General features: G+C 41.9%; 1 protein-coding gene across 6 annotated transcripts in view; it reads right to left on the bottom strand.

Moving 5' to 3' along the window:
- Positions 1–580: 580 nt before the first annotated feature.
- LOC116974451 (neurobeachin-like) overlaps positions 581–18,652 on the bottom strand; it is a 395,937-nt gene continuing 377,865 nt past the window's right edge. For all 6 annotated transcript variants that reach the window (XM_033022898.1, XM_033022900.1, XM_033022902.1 and 3 more), the window contains 6 exons: positions 16,564–16,719; positions 14,918–15,088; positions 7,626–7,727; positions 5,579–5,775; positions 4,110–4,261; positions 581–2,043 (listed from right to left, as the gene is read on the bottom strand). In XM_033022898.1, the coding sequence (XP_032878789.1) occupies positions 1,953–2,043; positions 4,110–4,261; positions 5,579–5,775; positions 7,626–7,727; positions 14,918–15,088; positions 16,564–16,719 (869 nt within the window). In that variant the 3' untranslated portion in view covers positions 581–1,952. The remainder of the gene's footprint in view (positions 2,044–4,109; positions 4,262–5,578; positions 5,776–7,625; positions 7,728–14,917; positions 15,089–16,563; positions 16,720–18,652) is intronic.

Raw genomic sequence — 18,652 nt, 5'->3', positions numbered from 1 at the left:
CTACCTGAGACAGCGCTGAGGAGACGGATGGAACTGGTGACCAGAGCTCAGAGTGCCTCTCGCAGACACCCTTGACTCTATCGACCCTTGAGAAACTTTTAAAATATTTGAAAAATTGACATTAACTCAAGTGCCTTGTTTATCAGTGAAATTAATAATGATTTCAGTAAGATGTTACAAGTCAAAAAAACAGAAACATAATCAGCAAGAACTCTGTTTGAATTTTGGATTTTAAATTCTACTTTGGAAAGAAAGAACAGGTGATTCCATTTTTAAATTAGAAGAAAACATTTTCATTTAACAAGTTTCACAAATGCTCCACGGGATACGATAAGAGAGTCATGGAGTCAAACAGCACAAAAACAGTCCCTTCGGCCCAACGCCCATGCTGTCCAAGATGCCCCATCTACACTAGTTCCACCTGCCCGCCTTTGGCCCATATCTCTCTAAACTTTTCCTATCCATGTAACTGTCCAAATCTCTTTTAAATGTTGTAACAGTACCTGCCTCAACTATCTCATCTGGCAGCTCATTCCAGAAAAAACAGATAATTCTTGAGGAAAAGAATGAACAAAATAAATCAGTGCTTTGCATATTTTATTTTCTTCAATTTTAATTTCCAATTGATACACATCTGGCATATCTTACATTGTTGCCATAAAACAGCGTTACAATAGCTCAAGGATTTCATATATCCAAAATATTTCACTGTGATTTCCAGATGAAATGAAATTGTTTTCCAGATGATAGCTCCCCTCCCCCAATTCTAGACTAAAAACTCATAATATTGCTCACATGAGATGTACAACTTAATAGTCACGCAGTCAGACTTTCTCCATGGTTTTAATTGTTTAAATACAAACAGCAAGTAAATAGATCAGTGCTAAAATTTACTATTACAGTGTGGATGACAAATCAATAATCACAGCAATAAATAATGATGTTTCTGGTGCAAAGTGCCAATACAAAGAATCCAACTTTTCTTTTTAAATAAACAGTGTGGGTGTAATTTCCCAGAAAACTACATTCCTGCTACATGCCTCTCAGCCCTACCAACGTAGTATGTACATCTATGACTTTCGACAAAACAGACACCAATTATACAAAAAAAAGAAACAAAATGAGGTGATTTTTAATCCCCGCATATATTTAATTAGTTATACGCCAGAAGCATCTAATTTTACCTCTGGAAACAAATGCATGGTACATTAATTCTCGTGACTTACATGGAAAGCAGAAAAAGTAGTTTGAAGCTAAAGAGACAATGTTCATCTCATGAAGATGTGCAAACAGGGCCTAGAAACCAGACTGTGTTTGTAAATTGGCTGTGCAGGACAGAATGGGGAATGCTGCACTGTAAAATTATACGCCAAGTTAGGCCCAATCAATGTCCAGTACGTTCTACCAAGTGCGATGAGTTTTACCTTATGACTGGGATGCTGGCTTTATAGCTTGTGTGCAATGGAACTGCAAACTGGATGAGAAACATCCACCTTGGGTATTTTATTTTTATCAAAGGTATTAACGTAATACTTTATACTAGATAAAATGGAGAAGACGGTCGCTATTTTTCTTTTTAAAAGGCCTTCGCTTAGTGTGAAGGATATGAATAACAGAATACACTCAGAAACTTGTCCCTGACATACTTTTGTCGATAGAATTAGTTAGAAATATTAATTACGCAACATTAATATTGTCCATCTTATATCAATGATTAATAAATTAAGGAGGTTTTTTTTCTTGATAAAGCTGGTGTTCAGTGATAGGAGGAAAGAAAACAAAATTATTGTGATTGCTTCCACATGAACAGAATAGGATGCACAGCTATTGCTGGATGTAATGGAATGTGTAACAGTGGGCAGAACAGAGGGCACTACATTCCAATACCTGCACCCGACTCGTGGTCTCAGCTGGGACAGCAGACCACTCCTCACCCTATCCTTCACGTGTGCTCAGTATCTGTTCTGATGTTCGTAGTGCCACCGGTTGAAGTCTATGTTAAAAGCTACGATACTGCCCGAAGCCATGCCGGTTATCAATGTCCTGCAGCAAGAAACACAACAAGCATCATCCTCAAAATGAAGACACAAGGAACTGAAGGTGTTGCTTAACAAAAATAGACACAAAAGTGGCTAACTAGAGTAACTCAGTGGATCAGACAGCATCTCAGGACGGAATAGACAGATGACACTTTGGGTCGGGACTCTTTTTCAGAACGGCACAGTTCTTAGGGCAGCACAGTGGCGCAGCGGTAAAGTTGCTGTCTTACAGCGCCAGAGAACCAGGTTCTATCCTGATTACAGTGCTGTCTGTACAGAGTTTGTACGTTCTCACCGTGACTGCGTTGTTTTCTCCAGGAGCTCCGGTTTCCTCCCACATTCCAAAGACATACAGGTTTGTAGGTTAATTGGCTTGGTAAAATTGCCCCTAGTGTGGGTAGGATAGTGTTAGCGTGCAGGGATCACTGGTCAGCGTGGACTTGGTGGGCCAAAGGGCCCATTTCCACGTTGTATCTCTAAACTAAACAAAGTGCTGGAGTAACTCTGCGGGTCAGACATCATTTCTGGAAGGAATGACAGATGACATTTTGGGTCGGGACCCGTCTTCAGAACCCTAAAGAAGGGTCCCGACCCAAAACGTTGTCTATCCATGTTCTCCAAAGATGCTGCCTGACTCACTTACTCCAGCACTTTGTGTATCCTCAAAATGAAACCTTTGTGCATCACCATGTAGAATATATCCAGACTCAAGTACAGCTTCTTCCCCTCTGTTATCAGTCTTCTTAAGGTTTAAGTTTATTACCGTCACATGTATCGAGGAACAGTGAAAGCTTTGTTTTACATGCTATCCAATCAGATCAGATAATGCCATACATAAATAAAATCATGTCAAAATTAAGTACAATGGGTAGAGCAAAATGGAGAATATAGTATGTAGAATAGAGATCTCAGCATTGCAGTACTTCAGTTCTAAAGACAAAGTCCAACATCCTCAAAAGGGGCCTGGTGAATTGGACAGTAGCATGGTTTGTATGTTTGATATATTCAAGAGTGTTAGATATAGCTCTTAGGGCGAACAGAATCAATAAGTTATGAAAACAGGATCGGGGTACTGATTTATGACGATCAGCATTGATCATATTGATTGGCTCAAAGGGCCGAATGGCCTATTGCTGCACCTATTTTATATGTTTCTATGTTTGCGGAAGCCTAATAATAGAGGGGAAGAAGCTGTTCCTGAGTCTGGTGGTGCACGCTTTCAAGCTTCTGTACCTTCTGCCAGACGGGAACAGGAAGTGACTAGGGTGGGATGAGTCTTTGATTATGTTGGCTGCTTTACTGAATTCTTGTGGAGTTCACTAGCATCGGAAGTGTTGATGAACATTGCTTAAACAAACCGAGCCATGCATGAGAGATTATTAACTGCAGAGTAATTACATGAGTCAACAGGAAAATATTCATTACATATGGGGAGACTTTCAGGTAAGACTGCAGCATAGGAGCATGAGACTCCCCTCTTCCTAGCCAATGTACAATCTCTGGTGAACAAGGTAGAAGACCCAAGAGCAAGATTGAGACACGAGGACCTGCAGATGCTGGTTATCTTGCAGGACCCTTCTTTAGATTGATTGTAGTAGGGGAGAATGAGGTGGGGAAGCCCGGTGATAGGTAGAAAGGCACAAAATGCTGCAGTAACTCAGCGAGTCGGGCAACATTTTTGGAGGACACGGAAGATATGGTGCTTGTCCTGCTGAGTCACTTCAGTACTTTGTCTTTTTTTGGGTTATTTTGTTGGTATTTTTCCCTTTGTGCTTGTGTATGACTTTATTGTACTCATGTATAGTGTATTTGACTCATACATGTACTCATGTATTTGACTGGTTAGCACGCAAACAAGAGCATTTCACTGTATCTTGTTGCACATGACAATAATAAACCAATACCAATAAATTGTTATGCCTTCAGTTTTCTAGGATGCCTGATACTGTTCGCAGTATTTCCAATGACCATTAAAGAGGTTTTATTTTGAGAATTATGAAATATAAATGAAAAAATAGCAAAAAAGGATAGAATTCCGATATGACGTGCTAAAGTAATGGTTGTCGTTACCTTTGATCGTGAGAGAGATCCATAGCTCTGACACCTGCATCACATCCTGGGTAAATATAGAGTTGTTTGAAGTCACAGGCTTGCCAGACTTCCACCACACCATTATCACCACCCGTTACCAGGTTCTGTCCATCGCTGCTGAGAAGTAAGGCCTACAGACAAAGCAATGCCAGCAGTAAGGAACTAAAAATGATTTAGTCATCTACTTTCACATTCCTCCTGATTATGTCCCGTTGTCACCTTCCCCTCAGCTAACAATGACCCATTCTCCATTTCATTGATCATCGTCTGCTTTGATCTGTCGTTTTCACACCTTACCCTCCATATCTCTAGCCTCTCTCTCCCGACTCTCAGTTTGAAGAAAGGTCTTGACCAGAAATGTCACCCATTCCTTCTCTCCAGAGATGCTGCCTGTCCCGCTGAGTTACTCCAGTATTTTGTGTCTATCTTTAGTCACAGTCATACAGCGTGAAAATAGGCCCTTTGGTTCAACTTGCCCACGCCAACCAACATTTAAACTAGTCCCACCCGCCTGTGTTTGGCCCATATCTCTATAAACCTATCCTATCCATGTACCCGTCCAAATGTTTCCTAGTGCTTGCCTCAACTACCTCCTCTGGCAGCTTGTTCCATACACCCACCACCCTGGGGTAAAAAAGTTGCCCCTTAGGTTCCTATTAAATCTTTTTCCCCTCACCTTAAACCTGTGTCTGCTAGTTCTCAATTCCCCTACTCTGGGTAAAAAAGACTGTGCATTTGCCCTATCTATTCCTCTCATAATCTTTTATCTCTATAAGATTTCCCTCATCCTCCTGCTTTCCAAGCAATAAAATCCTAGCCTGCTCAATCTCTCCCCAACTATTCCTCTCATGATCGTGATTAATCATTTAATGGTTAAAGAGTACTTAAACGCTTCTGAAGGTAAGGGCGACTTTGTCTGACACTTAAAGAGAGCGAAGATTGTGACAAAGCTTGACCTTGAGTGGACCTCATGATTGTGATGCTGACCAAATCTGAAATTGAGACAGAGAACATGGAACACAGAACAGTACAGGATCAGGCCCTTTGGCCCACAATGTCTGTGGGGAACACGACGCCAAGTTAAACTAATCTCCTCTGCCGACACATGATCCATATCCCTCCATTCCCTGCATATCCATGAGCCTATCTAAAAACCCCTTAAACACCATCTTTGTGTACGGTTACAAATACTTTGTCACCTGGGATGGTGAAGGGTGGAATTTGGATCATGTAGTGCAAACCCAAGATGCTTCATTTTGTCACTGACGAAATAATATTTGAATACTGAAAATGAAATAAACTAATAACAATTTAAAGAATGATGACCAATGGATGGTGGGCCGAAGGGCATGTTTCCATGCTGTATTTCTAAACTAAACTACAGATGAGGGGCACATGAAGAACCAAAAGGCCTGTAAAAAGATGGGATTGCTTCCAGTGAAACTTACTCTTGTTGAGTCATTGGTCTCCATCTGCCCTAACAACTTGCCGTTGATGCTAAAGTTACAGAACCTTCCTCGTTCATAGTAGATGATACAGTGGCCTTCGCTGGACACAGAGATGAGTCGCGGGTAGATACAGTTCTCGGGGCCCTCCAAGGCTCTGAGCAGGTCTCCTGTGATGGTGTGCACCAGGCATGGCCCTTCTGCAAAAGAACACGGGGCAAGTTCAGGACAATCTCCAACTCTTTGTAGGAATATATTGCTTGGAATGCTGGAGGCAGAGGGGTGATTTTATCGAGGTGTATAACATCATGGAACATAGAACAATACTGCACAAGAACAGGCCCTTCGGCCCACAATATCTGTGCCAAACATGATGCCAAGATCATAACATCTACATAACCCATATCTCTCCATACCCATGTGCTTATCCAAAAGTATTTTAAATGCTACTAAGATATCTGCCTCCACCATCACCCCTATTGGTACGTTTCAGGCACCCTCTTGTACACATCTCCTTTAAATGTTGTCCCTCTCAACTTAGAGCCTTGCCCTTTAATATTTGATCTTTCATCCTTGGAAAATAATTCTGATTGCCTACCCCTTCCACGCCTCCCATAATTTAGATACTAAAATTATGAGCAGATAATATAGGGTTAACGGACAGAGTCTTTTAACTAGGGTTGGCAAAACCATGAACCAGAGGACGGTTTAGGTTTTAGTTTTAGGTTTTAGGTGAGAGGGAAAGAGCTATAGGGAGAGGTTGAACAGGCTAGGATTTCATTCATTGGAGTGCAGGAGGCTGAGAGATGATCTTACAGGGGTGTATAAAATCATGAGGAGAATAGATAGGGTAAATTTAGTCTTTTACTCAGAGTAGAGGAATCAGAACCAGTGAACATAGGTTTAAGGTATGAGGGGCAAGATTTAATAGGAACCTGAGGGACATCTTTTTCACACAAAGGGTAGTGGGTATATGGACGTAATTGCCAGAGGAGGTAGTTGAGGGAGGTATTATAACAACATTTAAAAGACATTTGGACATGTACATGGATAGGAAAGGTTTAGATGGATATGTGCCAAATGCAGGCAAGTGAGTTTAGTGTGGATGGGCATCTTGGTCAGCGTGGGCAAATGGGCCTGTTTCCGCATTGGAGGACTCTATGATCCTAAAGCGAAATGGTGGTGTAGGAAGTTTAAATGTCATGACTAATAATTAGCTGTTTGACTAATAATTGAGCATGACATAATTAGCTCTTTCCACCTTTATTCTTTCCTCTGGCTTTACAATTCGCACCTCTTCTATCTTTATCTCACACTATTTGTCTTTTCATCTCTGACCTTTGCCCAACCATCTGCCAATCAAACCTTGCCACTCACTTGCATCCACATCACTTGGCAGCCTTTGTCCTCATCCTCTCCTCCAGCTATCTCCAAACCCCCACCCACCATAATCTGTCTGAAAATCAGTCACCGGCATAATCAAGTACGAGTCTCACCCTGGCCACTCCCTCTTCTCCCCTCTCCTAACAGGCCAGAGGCACAGAAGTGTGAAAACACATCCCTACAGATTCAGAGACAGTTTCTTCCCAGCTGTTATCAGGCAATTGAACCACCAACCAACAATTAGAGAGCAGTTCTGAGCTATTATCTACCTCATTGGAGACCCTCGGACAATCTTTGATTGGACTTTACTAGACTTTATCTTGGAGTTAATGTTATTCACATTATTCCCTTTATCTGTACACTGTTGGTGGTTCGATTGTAATCATGTATAGTCTTTCTGCTGATTGGTTAGCAAGCAACAAAAGCTTGTCATTGTATCCCGGTGCACATGACAGTAAACTAAACTAGAAATGTCACTTATTCACGTTCTCCAGAGATGCTGCCTGACCCGCTGAGTTACTCCAGCACTGTGTGGCTTTTGAAGGGATTGTGAAGCTGTTTATTTTACAGTTGAGGGGCCCCACGGAATTCAATTGTACTGAAGGGAATGCAGGGATCGTGCAGGTAACATCCGGTGGTGGTATTTCTGCAAGGCCTGCTTGCTCACCTCTGGCCCCACTGATGACAAGGCCCAGTTCGGCACACACAGATACAGACACCACCTCATGGTCATGTCCGGTCAACACCGCTCGCGGTGCAGGGTAATCACCTGAAAGATAAAAATCAAACATGTTGTACAACACCAATATTCTACTCAGAACATATTTCAGCTTTCGATTTAAAAACTTTTGATTAAAATTGGGCAGCACAGTAGCACAGCGGGTAGAGCTGCTGCCTCACAACATCAGATACCCGGATTCAATCCTGACCTCGGGTGCTGTCTGTGCATGTGAAGTTTGCACGTTCTCCCTATGATTGTGTGAGTGTCATCTGGGTGCTCTGGTTGCCTCCATAGTCACAGAGATGCACGGGTTTGTAGGTTAATTGGCCCTCTGTAAATTGCCCCTAGTGTGTTAGGAGTGAATTGGAAAGTGGGATAAAGACCTACAAAGTTGCATCATGACTTCTTGACTTATAGTCAATGCTTCTACTGGCTCGGCTCGATCCAATCGTCGACCCCCAACTACCCACTGAACAAGCCGGATTTTATCATGGACGCTGCACTACCCATCAAATAGTCAAGCTGACCAATGACATCGAAGACAGTTTTGAAAAGGGTCACAAGGCGGACGTCACACTGGTGGACCTCACCGCTGCCTACAATACAGTGTGGCACCAGGGCCTGATCTTGAAGCTCCTCTGCACCATTCCTGACCGCCATTTAGTGCGGTTCCTTGCCAACAGCAGTTTTGTACTCAAGGCCAGCGATGGACCATCTAGCCGACTGTGAAGCCGAAGAAACGGAGTCCCCCATGCAGGGCCGGCCTTAGGAGGTGCGGGGCTCAAATGGGAACAATTTTGGTGAGCCCCAGGTTCCTAGCCAAGGTCTGTAGAATCATAGAAATACAAATAAAGTCTATTATAGACTTTATATCTCTATGGTAGAATGGAAAGTAATAAAAATGTGCGCTTTAAAAGTGCCTGACTTCTCCAATTTCAGGTAGTCCTTGCTTTCTCCCTCCTTCCCCTCCCCTTCCCAGCTCTCGCACAAGCCTACTGTCTCCGCCTCTTCCTTTCTTTTTCCCGCCCCCCCCCCGACATCAGTCTGAAGAAGGGTCTCGACCAGAAACGTCACCTATTCCTTCTCTCCATAGATGCTGCCTCACCCGCTGAGTTTCTCCAGCATTTTTATCTACTCTGGATTGTGGTCTGGTAACTTTATCGTTGCAATACCGAGGTATCCTATTGATTAAATGAACAGAAAGTAGAAACTTAAAATGGGAAAAAAAAAATAAACAAACTATTAAACAAAAATATAGTTAATCAAAAAAGAACCAGCAAATGCTTTATTTAACTTAGTATCTTTCTCTTTACTCTATCTATTGTACGTGAGATTGACGATTGTATTTATGTATGGTATTATCTGATCTGCTGGGATAAAATGCAAAACAAAGCTTTTCACTGTACCTTGATACACGTGAATAATAATAACCTGTGGAAAATCTATAAATAGTTCACAGTTCAGTTTGATCTTAAATTATTATCACTTCTTTGGAAATTCAATGTTTGAATTCTGTGGTATATTGACAATATGTGACGCATTTAGAGTTTATCAAGGTGAAATTGTGATAGATCTGTCAGAGGTTAAAAGACAAATGCATTAATCTGATGCAGAATAATTCACCACAGAAAAGAAAGCTAATTTAAAAGTGATAAAAAATAATTTACACTCTCTAATTGAAGCTGCTGGTCGCTATGGCGAGGCTGCAAGGCTCCGACATTTTGTGTTGGAACAGGAGCGATGGAATCTTTTATTGTCAGGCAGGTGTGTTGCACTTGGCATAGAATCCTCCAGAGCATTTCTTTGCAATATATTGCATTCAGCCTTTGACTGCTGTTCTCTTGAAGGGATCAATTCAATTCACACTTTGTCCCAAGAGCCAGAGGATCCATTGATTAGAGAGATTTCATCTGACATTTCTCATTAGACACCTCTGAGGAGCAGCAAGCATGGGGTTTTGTTGTTGTTGTTGTGGAGTGGGACGGTATGGGAGGAGGAGTGTGGAACTGTGGACAGGAAGGCTGTCATCCAGAATGAAGGTGCACATATTATTGTTGAAGTTGATTATAGTTATGTGTACCGAGGAACAGTGAAAAACTTTGTTTTGCATGCAATCCAATCAAATCGGTTAATATATATATAAATACAATCAAGCCAAACTCAAATAGAACAGATAGAGCAAAGGGGAAGATATAGAGTGCAGAACATGTTCTCAACATTGTAGTGCATGATAGAGAATGTTAATAGTTTTTATTGTCACAGATTCTTATGGCGTAGGTTCAGGTTTATTATTGTCATGTGTTTATTGCTGTTAGGTTTATTATTTTCAGAGGTACAGAGAAAAGCTTTGTTTTGACTGTTATCCAAACTGATCAGATAATTCAGTTCCATATATGTCAAGTTCCAATTTTCTTCCATCGGTACCATCCTTTCAGTCACATGTTTATATGCTCTGGTTTCCTGTCCCATGTTCCCTCGCATACAGCACAAGGAAGCAATCCTTCGGTTACCTTTGAAGTACAGCTTCAATTAGAGCTGAATCTGAACTGTGAATACTTGCAGACTTTGCATAGATTCTTATGGTTAGGTTTAGGTTTATTATTGTCACATGTTCCGAGGTAGAGTTTTGTATGCAATCCAAACAGATCAGATAATAGAAACATAGAAACATAGAAAATAGGTGCAGGAGTAGGCCATTCGGCCCTTCGAGCCTCACCGCCATTCAATATGATCATGGCTGATACTAAACATGAATACAATCACGTCAAACATGTATATTAGGTGGAGTAAAGGGGAAGATACAGAGTGCAGAACATAGTTCTCAGCATTGTGAAACATCAGTGCCAGAGATAAAGTCCAATGTCTGCAATAGGGTAGAGGTTAATGGGACAGTACCCTAGCTTATGGATGAACCAAAGATCCTATAGCGAGCAAGATAGCTCACTCGACGAAAAAGACATAGTACGGTCATGGGCAGATTCATGGGTAATTTTCAGCCCCATTTCCGTAATCGGCTTCCGTCTCCGCACCAAAGATCCCATAGGATACTAGTGCGGAGACGGAATAATAATAATAATAATAATAATATATTTTATTGTCATTGCATATCAGTGCAACGAGATTAGTATGCAGCTTCCAACCGATGTAAAAGAAAAGTAAAATAAATAAATAAGCTGTGTGACGTGACCATCAAAGGGAGACAGTCCAGGGGGGATGGGGTGCACTCAGCAGGGCCGGTTCAGAGCCGCTATAGCTCTGGGAATAAAGCTGTTTCTGAGTCTGGAGGTTCGGGCGTAGAAGGCCTTGTAACATCTGCCGGAGGGAAGTAGTTCGAACAGTCCGTTACAGGGGTGTGAGGAGTCTTTATGGATGCTGACGGCCTTCCTGAGGCACCGTGTGTGGTAGATGCCCTCCAAGGCTGGGAGCTGTGTCCCAATAATCCTCTGCGCTCTGTGGACGACGCGCTGAAGAGCTCTCCTCTCCATCTCCGTGCAGCTGAGATACCACACAGAGATGCCATACGTTATATGCTCTCTGTGGTGCAGCGGTAGAACGTTGTCAGCAGCTGTTGGGGCAGACCAGTCTTTTTTAATGTCCTCAGGAAGAACAGTCGTTGCTGTGCCTTCTTGACCAGCGCAGCGGTGTTGGTGGACCATGTGAGGTCCTCTGAAATGTGAGTGCCCAGAAACTTAAAGCTGGACACTCTCTCCACACTTTCCCCATAAATGGAGATTGGGGCGTATTCTCCATTATGGGACCTCCTGAAGTCAATAATCAGCTCCTTGGAAGCCAGTTACAGAAACATCCTCATAAAAATAAAAGTTATTTGGTAACAATCTTCCCATTTTCAGAATTTTAATTTATTAACACAAACTGTTCCCCCGCAATGTTGATTACACTGCGAGTCGGGTAGGGTCGGGTTACTGAAATGGATGAAAAAAAGGCTCACGTTGCGTACTACACGTCAGCCCATTGCATTTAGGAGGAGTGATCTATCTTGCTCCACTATAGGATCTTTTGGAAGAACTGTTCAGAAGCCTGATAACAGAGGGGAAGAAGCTGTTCCTGAGTCTGGTAGTGCGTGTTTTAAAGTCTCTATATCTTCTACCCAATGAGAGGAGAAGTGAAATGACTGCAGTGGGACAAGTCTTCGTTGTAATATATAAATATTACTTGAAACTGGAGAATTCTAATTTCATATCATTGGATAGTAAGCTGGTGAGGGAAAAGTATGAATAAGACCTTCTTTCCATATTAACAACCCCATTGGTTATCTTGGGCAAAACATAAAGTGCTGGAGGAACTCAGCGGGTCAGGCAGCATTTGGGGAGGGAAAGGACTGGTGATGTTTTGGATCGGGTCTCTTCCTTGGAATGATTGTCCTGACCCAAAACATCGCCTGTCCATTATCTCCACAGATGCTGTCTGACCCGCTTAGTTACTCCAGCACTTTGTGTTTTGCTCAAGATTCTAGCTCCTGCAGTTCCTTATGTCTCCATTGTAAGGTGCCAATATGTTACTGTATAACTGATGCCCCTGTCCCACTTAGGAAACCTGAAAGTAAACCTCTGGAGACTTTGCGCCCCACCTAAGGTTTCCGTGCGGTTCCCGAAGGTTCCCAGAGGTTTTTGTCAGTCTCCCTACCTGCTTCCACTACATGCAACCTCCGGCAACCACCTGCAACCTCCGGGAACTGCACGGAAACCTTGGGTGGGGCGCAAAGTCTCCAGAGGTTTCCGTTCGGGTTTCCTAAGTGGGACAGGGGCATAAATGTCTCAGGTCTGGACCATGCTTCAGACTGTTGGAGTAGGGAGAGAAAGCTGGAAAAGAGAGATGGGGTGGGACAAAGCCTGGCCAGTGATAGGTGGATACAGGTGAGGCGGGTGGGGATTGATTAGCTGATGGGTGGAGTAAGAGACAAAGGCTAGAGGAGAAAAGGAGACAAAACGATGTCAGATAAGATGACAGGAGTGAAATGTAAAGCTGGAGGGAAAGATATGGGTGGAAAGGAATGGGGGGGGGGGGGGGAATGGGAAGTGTGGAGATAAAAGGGAACTGTGTCCCAGCTGGTCATGTACCAGGCTGTGAAGCTAGCATGCATCCCTTTGGGTAAACCACAAACACTTACTGGCTCAGTTATTGCTATGGGGTCTGATACATTTTCAAAGGAAAACTGCTATGATTTAAAAGTGAGGATATTAAACTGAAAATGTCACACTGCTGAATAAATATAGAGACACTAATTAAGTAAACAGGTTAGCCTCTGCAGTATTGCATTACAACGCTCAACTCTGCCAACATACATCAGCTTGTGTGATAACTCCATTGAATCCTCAACATTTCAAGGTAGCTCTAGATATGTGATTATTAGGAATAATTTTGTTTTATTAACAAAAGCCATCAAATAGCTTCATCTACTTGCCTGTGTTAACATTTAGATGGAATGATTAAGCCTGCTATCAACGCTTCCGACATTTTACCTTGCTTGGAAGTTGTTGGAAGCCTTTAGTTGTAGTTTTATAGATAGCGCATGGAAATAGGCTCTTCGGCCCAGCGAGTCCACACCGACCATCGATCATATTAGTGCTATATAATCTCACTTTCTCTCCCACTCCCTACACACTAGGTGCAATTTACATAATTAATTTACAAACCCACACGTCTTTGTGATGTGGTAGGAAACCCACGCGGTCACAGGGAGAATGTGCAAACTCCATATAGACAGCACCCGAGGTCTGGATTGAACCAGGATCTCTTGCGCTGCGAGCCAGCATCTCTACCAGCTGCGGTACCTGATTGTTTAAAATATATTTTTATCATTTTGTTTGGAATAAACAGTCATCTAGTTGCACATTTTGAAAAAATCATTTTTGTTCATTCATAACACCCAATATGTATGAATAAACCATAAAAGTCATAGTGAGCAGTTCTCCTTCTGTGGACATTATTTCTAAATATTATAAAGAGAGACAATTTGTTACAATGAAATATCTCGAATAAATCACTAATATTTTGTAAAATGTTAGGCAATCCAGTTAACCTTCAATAAATTGTTAACTAGGTAAAGCAATGCAAAACAAATCTTTCCCCTTTATTTTTAGGTTGTATTTTATGGGCATACGTTGCATTTAATAAAATGTATTACTCCCATTATCCCAATTATGTTCTTCAACAAACCTCATTTCACAGATCGAAAAAACTACAAATCTTAATTACAGCTCCAACGCTACTAAAAACACTACTTCAGTTCTACCAGCTGAAACAGCTAATTAATAATAATTTACACATCCTATAGTGTGGAAACAGGGCTTTCGGCCCATTTGCTGAACAAGATATCTCATCTACACACATCCCACCTGCCTGCATTTGGCCCATATCCCTCAAAAGCTTTCCTATATATGTTCCTGTCCAAGTATCTTTTAAACGTTGCTATAGTTCCTGCCTTAACTACGTCCTCTACCACCCTCTGCGAGAAAACATTGCCGCTCAGTTTCCTATTAAATCTTTGCCCTCTCACCTTAAATCTATAAGGTTTAGTTTATTAGAGTTTAGAGAGAGATACAGTGCAGGAACAGGCCCTTCGGCACACTGAGTCCGCGCTGACCAGCAATCACCCCGTACACAAGCACTATCCTACACACTAGAGATAATTTACAATTTTAACAAAGCCAATTAACCTACAAACATGGGAGGAAATGGGAGCACCTGGAGAAAACCCATGTAGTTACAGGGAGAATGTACAGTACAAACTCTGTACAGACAGCACCCGTAATCAGGATCAAACACAGGACTCAGGCACAATGACACAGCAACTCTACTGCTGCGCCACTGTGCTGCCCCAAATTTTGTTTCTGGGAGGTTTGGCCAAAATCCTGGCCATTCTGCTGGACTCCACAAAGCAAGGCACGGAGGCGCAGCAGTAGAGTTGCTGCCTTACAGCGCCAGAGACCTGGGTTTCTTCCTGACTATGGGTGCTGTCTGTACAGAGTTTGCACGTTCTCCCCGTGACCGCATTGGGTTCCTCCCACACTCCAATGACGTACAGATTTGTAGGTTAATCGGCTTCGGTAAACCAAATTGTAAATTGTTCCTAGTGCATAGGATAGTGCTAGTGTATGGGGTGATCGTTGCTTAGCACGGATTCGATGAGCCAAAGGGCTTGTTTCCGCGGTGTGTCTCTAAACTAAACTAAACAAAGCCACCAGGTGATACCACCACTACTACCAAAGGCTACTTACTATTGTTGGGATTGTCTCCAATGATGTGATGTCGGCCACTCCAATACCAGAGCAGGAGTGTGGCGTCACGGGAACCCGATACAATATAACAATCACCACCAATGTATGATTCTGATCTGGCCAAACACGTGACCACATCCCAGTGTCCAAACACAATCTGTGTTAATTTTCCTAAAAATAAATCAAACCAAGTGTTATTGAAACTGTTGCAAACAAATTTGTTATTTCTTTACAGACTTTGTACTCAACAATTTTTCATGTATGTTGCAATGTTTTAATATTTCCCTGGAGAAAGATTAATGCCTACCAGCGGGAGCTGTTCAGTAAAACCAGGAGTGGTGGTGGAGGCAGATAAGATAGTGGCGTTTAAGGGACATTTACATAAGCACATGTTTGTGGAGCGGTGGATCGTGTACAGGCAGATAAGATCAGTTTAACTTGGTATCATGTTCGGCACAGACATCGTTCCTGTGCTGTACTGTTCCATGTTCTATGAGCAAATCACATTCCCGGATGGTGGGTTTGATCAGGTAGTGACTGGGCTATTAAATTTCAACAAAACACAAAGTAACTCAGCAGGGAGCAACTGTGGAGGGAAATAGACAGATGATATTTTGGGTAAGGGCCCTTCTTTCGAACTCTGAAGTCTGAGTCTGACGAATGGTCCCGACCCAAAATGTCACCTATCCAATCACTCCACAGATGCTGCCTGGCCCCCTGAGGTCCTCCAGCACTTTGTGTTTTGCTCAAGATTTCAGCATCTGCAGTTCTCTGCGTCTCCATTAACTTTTTAGTTGGGTCTCAATTTCGCAAATAATAAATTTGTTTCCCTTCAGCTCTTTTGATTTATTCACTTTTGTGATGCTTTTAAAAGACCTTGCCTTTTGTGGTGTTCTAAAAATATATATTTTAATATAATTGAGTAAACCTAACTTTAAATATAGTTAAATTGAGAGTACCATCATTGGTAGTATCAATATCTAAATTTTAGAGAGCGAGAGTAGACACAAGGAATTGCAAATGTTGGAATCTTGTACAGAACACAAGGTGCTGGAGTAACTCAGCGGGTCAGGCAGCATCTCTGGAGGACATGGATAGTGACATTTTGGGTTGGGACACTTCTTCGGACGCCTTCTAAATTTTAGATTTGAATGACAGGCCTGGCGATGAGCATTAATGTTAGACATGTTTTATATTCAATCTTGACAGGTAACCATCACTTGACAGGTAACTGTCTCGTACCTGTCTCTATTTATTACCTGTTCCTAATAATCATTGAAAAGGCTTGTTACAGGCTGCCTGCAGAAAGGGATTTTATGGTGATCTTTTGATGCATTTTTGAGGCCAAATAAGAGTGCACCACTTATCAATTTGGACTGGAATACCTATTCTGCAGAAAAATGTTGATATTTATGGTATTTTGTCAAAAAACGACCAATTTGACTTAGCTAATAGTAATGTATCTTGAGTGAAAAATGCACAATGTAAGGTATGTTAGAGATAAAAATGAAGAGAATTACATGTACACAATGAATAGATACATGGCCCAATTGCTGCAAGCACCACATTGTTTTTAATATTTCCACTTGCTCTAAGTTTCAAAATGTAAGTTTAGCAGAGGATTTCAGTGGTGACTCGGCATGTACCTGTTTCAGTTGAGTACACACGGAAACTTTTGTCCCAGAATCCACAGACGAGGATGTAGCGATTATCTGCTGTCACAACAAAGCAGTGAGCATTAATCTGGATGCTCTGATCCACAAGGTCCGTGATCTGCCTCTTGTTCACACTGGCGTTATTGGCTGCAAGGAGACAAAGGAAAACATCTACAAATTCCTGACAGACTCAAAGAAACAATGCTCTCAGCTCATATGTTTCATGGCAGGCCTATGATTTACGCCTCTCTTACTAACTCCTTAGCCAGAACCATGGAGTTATAAATAGGAATTTAAAGGACGACAGCAAAAAAAAGATTTTAATTATATTCTATATTAAAAACGAATATATATAATAATATACTAAATGTATAAAAAATATGTTATTATAAAATAATAAAATAAAAAATATGAACATTAAAATAAAATTCTATTAAACATATTTTATAAAATAAAAATATGACATATATGGATTTTTAAATTAAACATATAAATATCAATAGCATATAGAAGAATACAACACGAGAACAGGCCTTTCAGCCTTCTGAACAGTCCTTCCATAAGCTAGGGTACTGTCCAATTCACCTCTACCCCATTGCGGACAATGGACTTTGTCAATAGAACCACTACAATGCTGAGAGCTATATTCTGCCCTCTGTATCTTCCCCATTGCTCTATCTATTGTACTTGAGTTTGTCTTGATTGTATTTATTTCTAGTATTATCTGATCTGTATGGATTGCATGCAAAACAAAGCTTTTCACTGTACCTCGGTTCATGTGACAATAACAAACCTAAACCTAAAAGATAGTGGCTCCTCCCAGTAAATGAAATGCTCTCTATCACATGACTTCTGTTTTGTATCCCACTGAGGGTTTCCTGATGCTTTTCAAAGAGATTTTATAATCAGCAAACTGAGACACTCAAAGAAGAAGAGAAAACATTTTGACACACAAGGCCACACTACTGAGTGCTTTTCTGATGAAAAATAAAGATAGAATAGTATCCCGTATCTACAAGACAGTTTGATTTAGTAACCTCTCAGCAGAACAATCATTCTGGAAGTCAATGTTAATATGTCTTCTCTTGAGAAGAGCCTTGGGAGGGGCAAATACAAAGTTCGAACCCAGTTCCCGTACATCTTTTTTTAATTGAAAGATACAGCATGGTAACAGGCCCTTTGGGCCACCGAGTCCCCGCCGACCATCGATCACCTGTTCACACTAGTTTTATGTTATCTCACTTTCTCATCCACTCCCTACACACCAGGGGCAATTTACAGGGGGCCGATTGGCCTACAAACCCGCATGTGTTTGGGGTGTGGGAGGAAACCGATGCGGTCACAGGGAGAACGTGCAAACTCCACACAGACAGCACCTGAGGTCAGGTTTGAACCTGGGTCTCTGGTGAGGTGAGCTTGCCACTGTGATGCCAACACAGGTGACTAACAGGAAATGTTAGAAACCACACCGACTAGGCTGAGTATACTCAGATATAAGATCCTAGTTAACGAGTTCTTAGATTTAACTTTCATTGTCATACCTGTTATAATCAGAATAAAAGAATCTTATGATGTAGAAATTGGATTACTCTTAAATTGGAGTGCTAACTGTACTTTTTCATACGGTGGTGTGTTAGAAGCAACCTTAGATCAAGACTGTTGAAAAGTTATCTTTGCACATTTTGGGCACATGGTACAGCACTTCTCTTGTTCATGCATAGGCCAGAATTAATTAGAGGCTTACAGGTGGTGGTGTTGGCGGAGGCGACCGCGGGAGGCCCTACTGCAGCATGGTGAGCGAGTAGCTCGAGTGCAGCCAGCGGCAGCTGCACGGAAGGAGCCGACGGCATCGTGCTGGGCTAGTCCGACCCTTACTTCATCAATTCAGTGCTGCCAGGAAACCGGTTCAACGTGAGGAAGAATGAAATTGCAGATCTCCTTGGGTCAAGATTGGACTTTTCAGAGACTTGGAAGTTGTAAAATGGCGCCAGAACGTGGCGACTCTCTGCGTGCTGTTCCAGAAGAGGATCTATTGTACTTGTGTACTATATCTGTGTCTCTGTACACATGACAATAAATA

This window comes from Amblyraja radiata, chromosome 6 (genome assembly GCF_010909765.2).
Source record: "Amblyraja radiata isolate CabotCenter1 chromosome 6, sAmbRad1.1.pri, whole genome shotgun sequence".
Lineage (NCBI taxonomy): Eukaryota > Metazoa > Chordata > Chondrichthyes > Rajiformes > Rajidae > Amblyraja > Amblyraja radiata.
The sequence above is the reverse complement of the archived record's forward strand: the minus strand, read 5'-3'. Positions and strand labels throughout refer to the sequence as shown.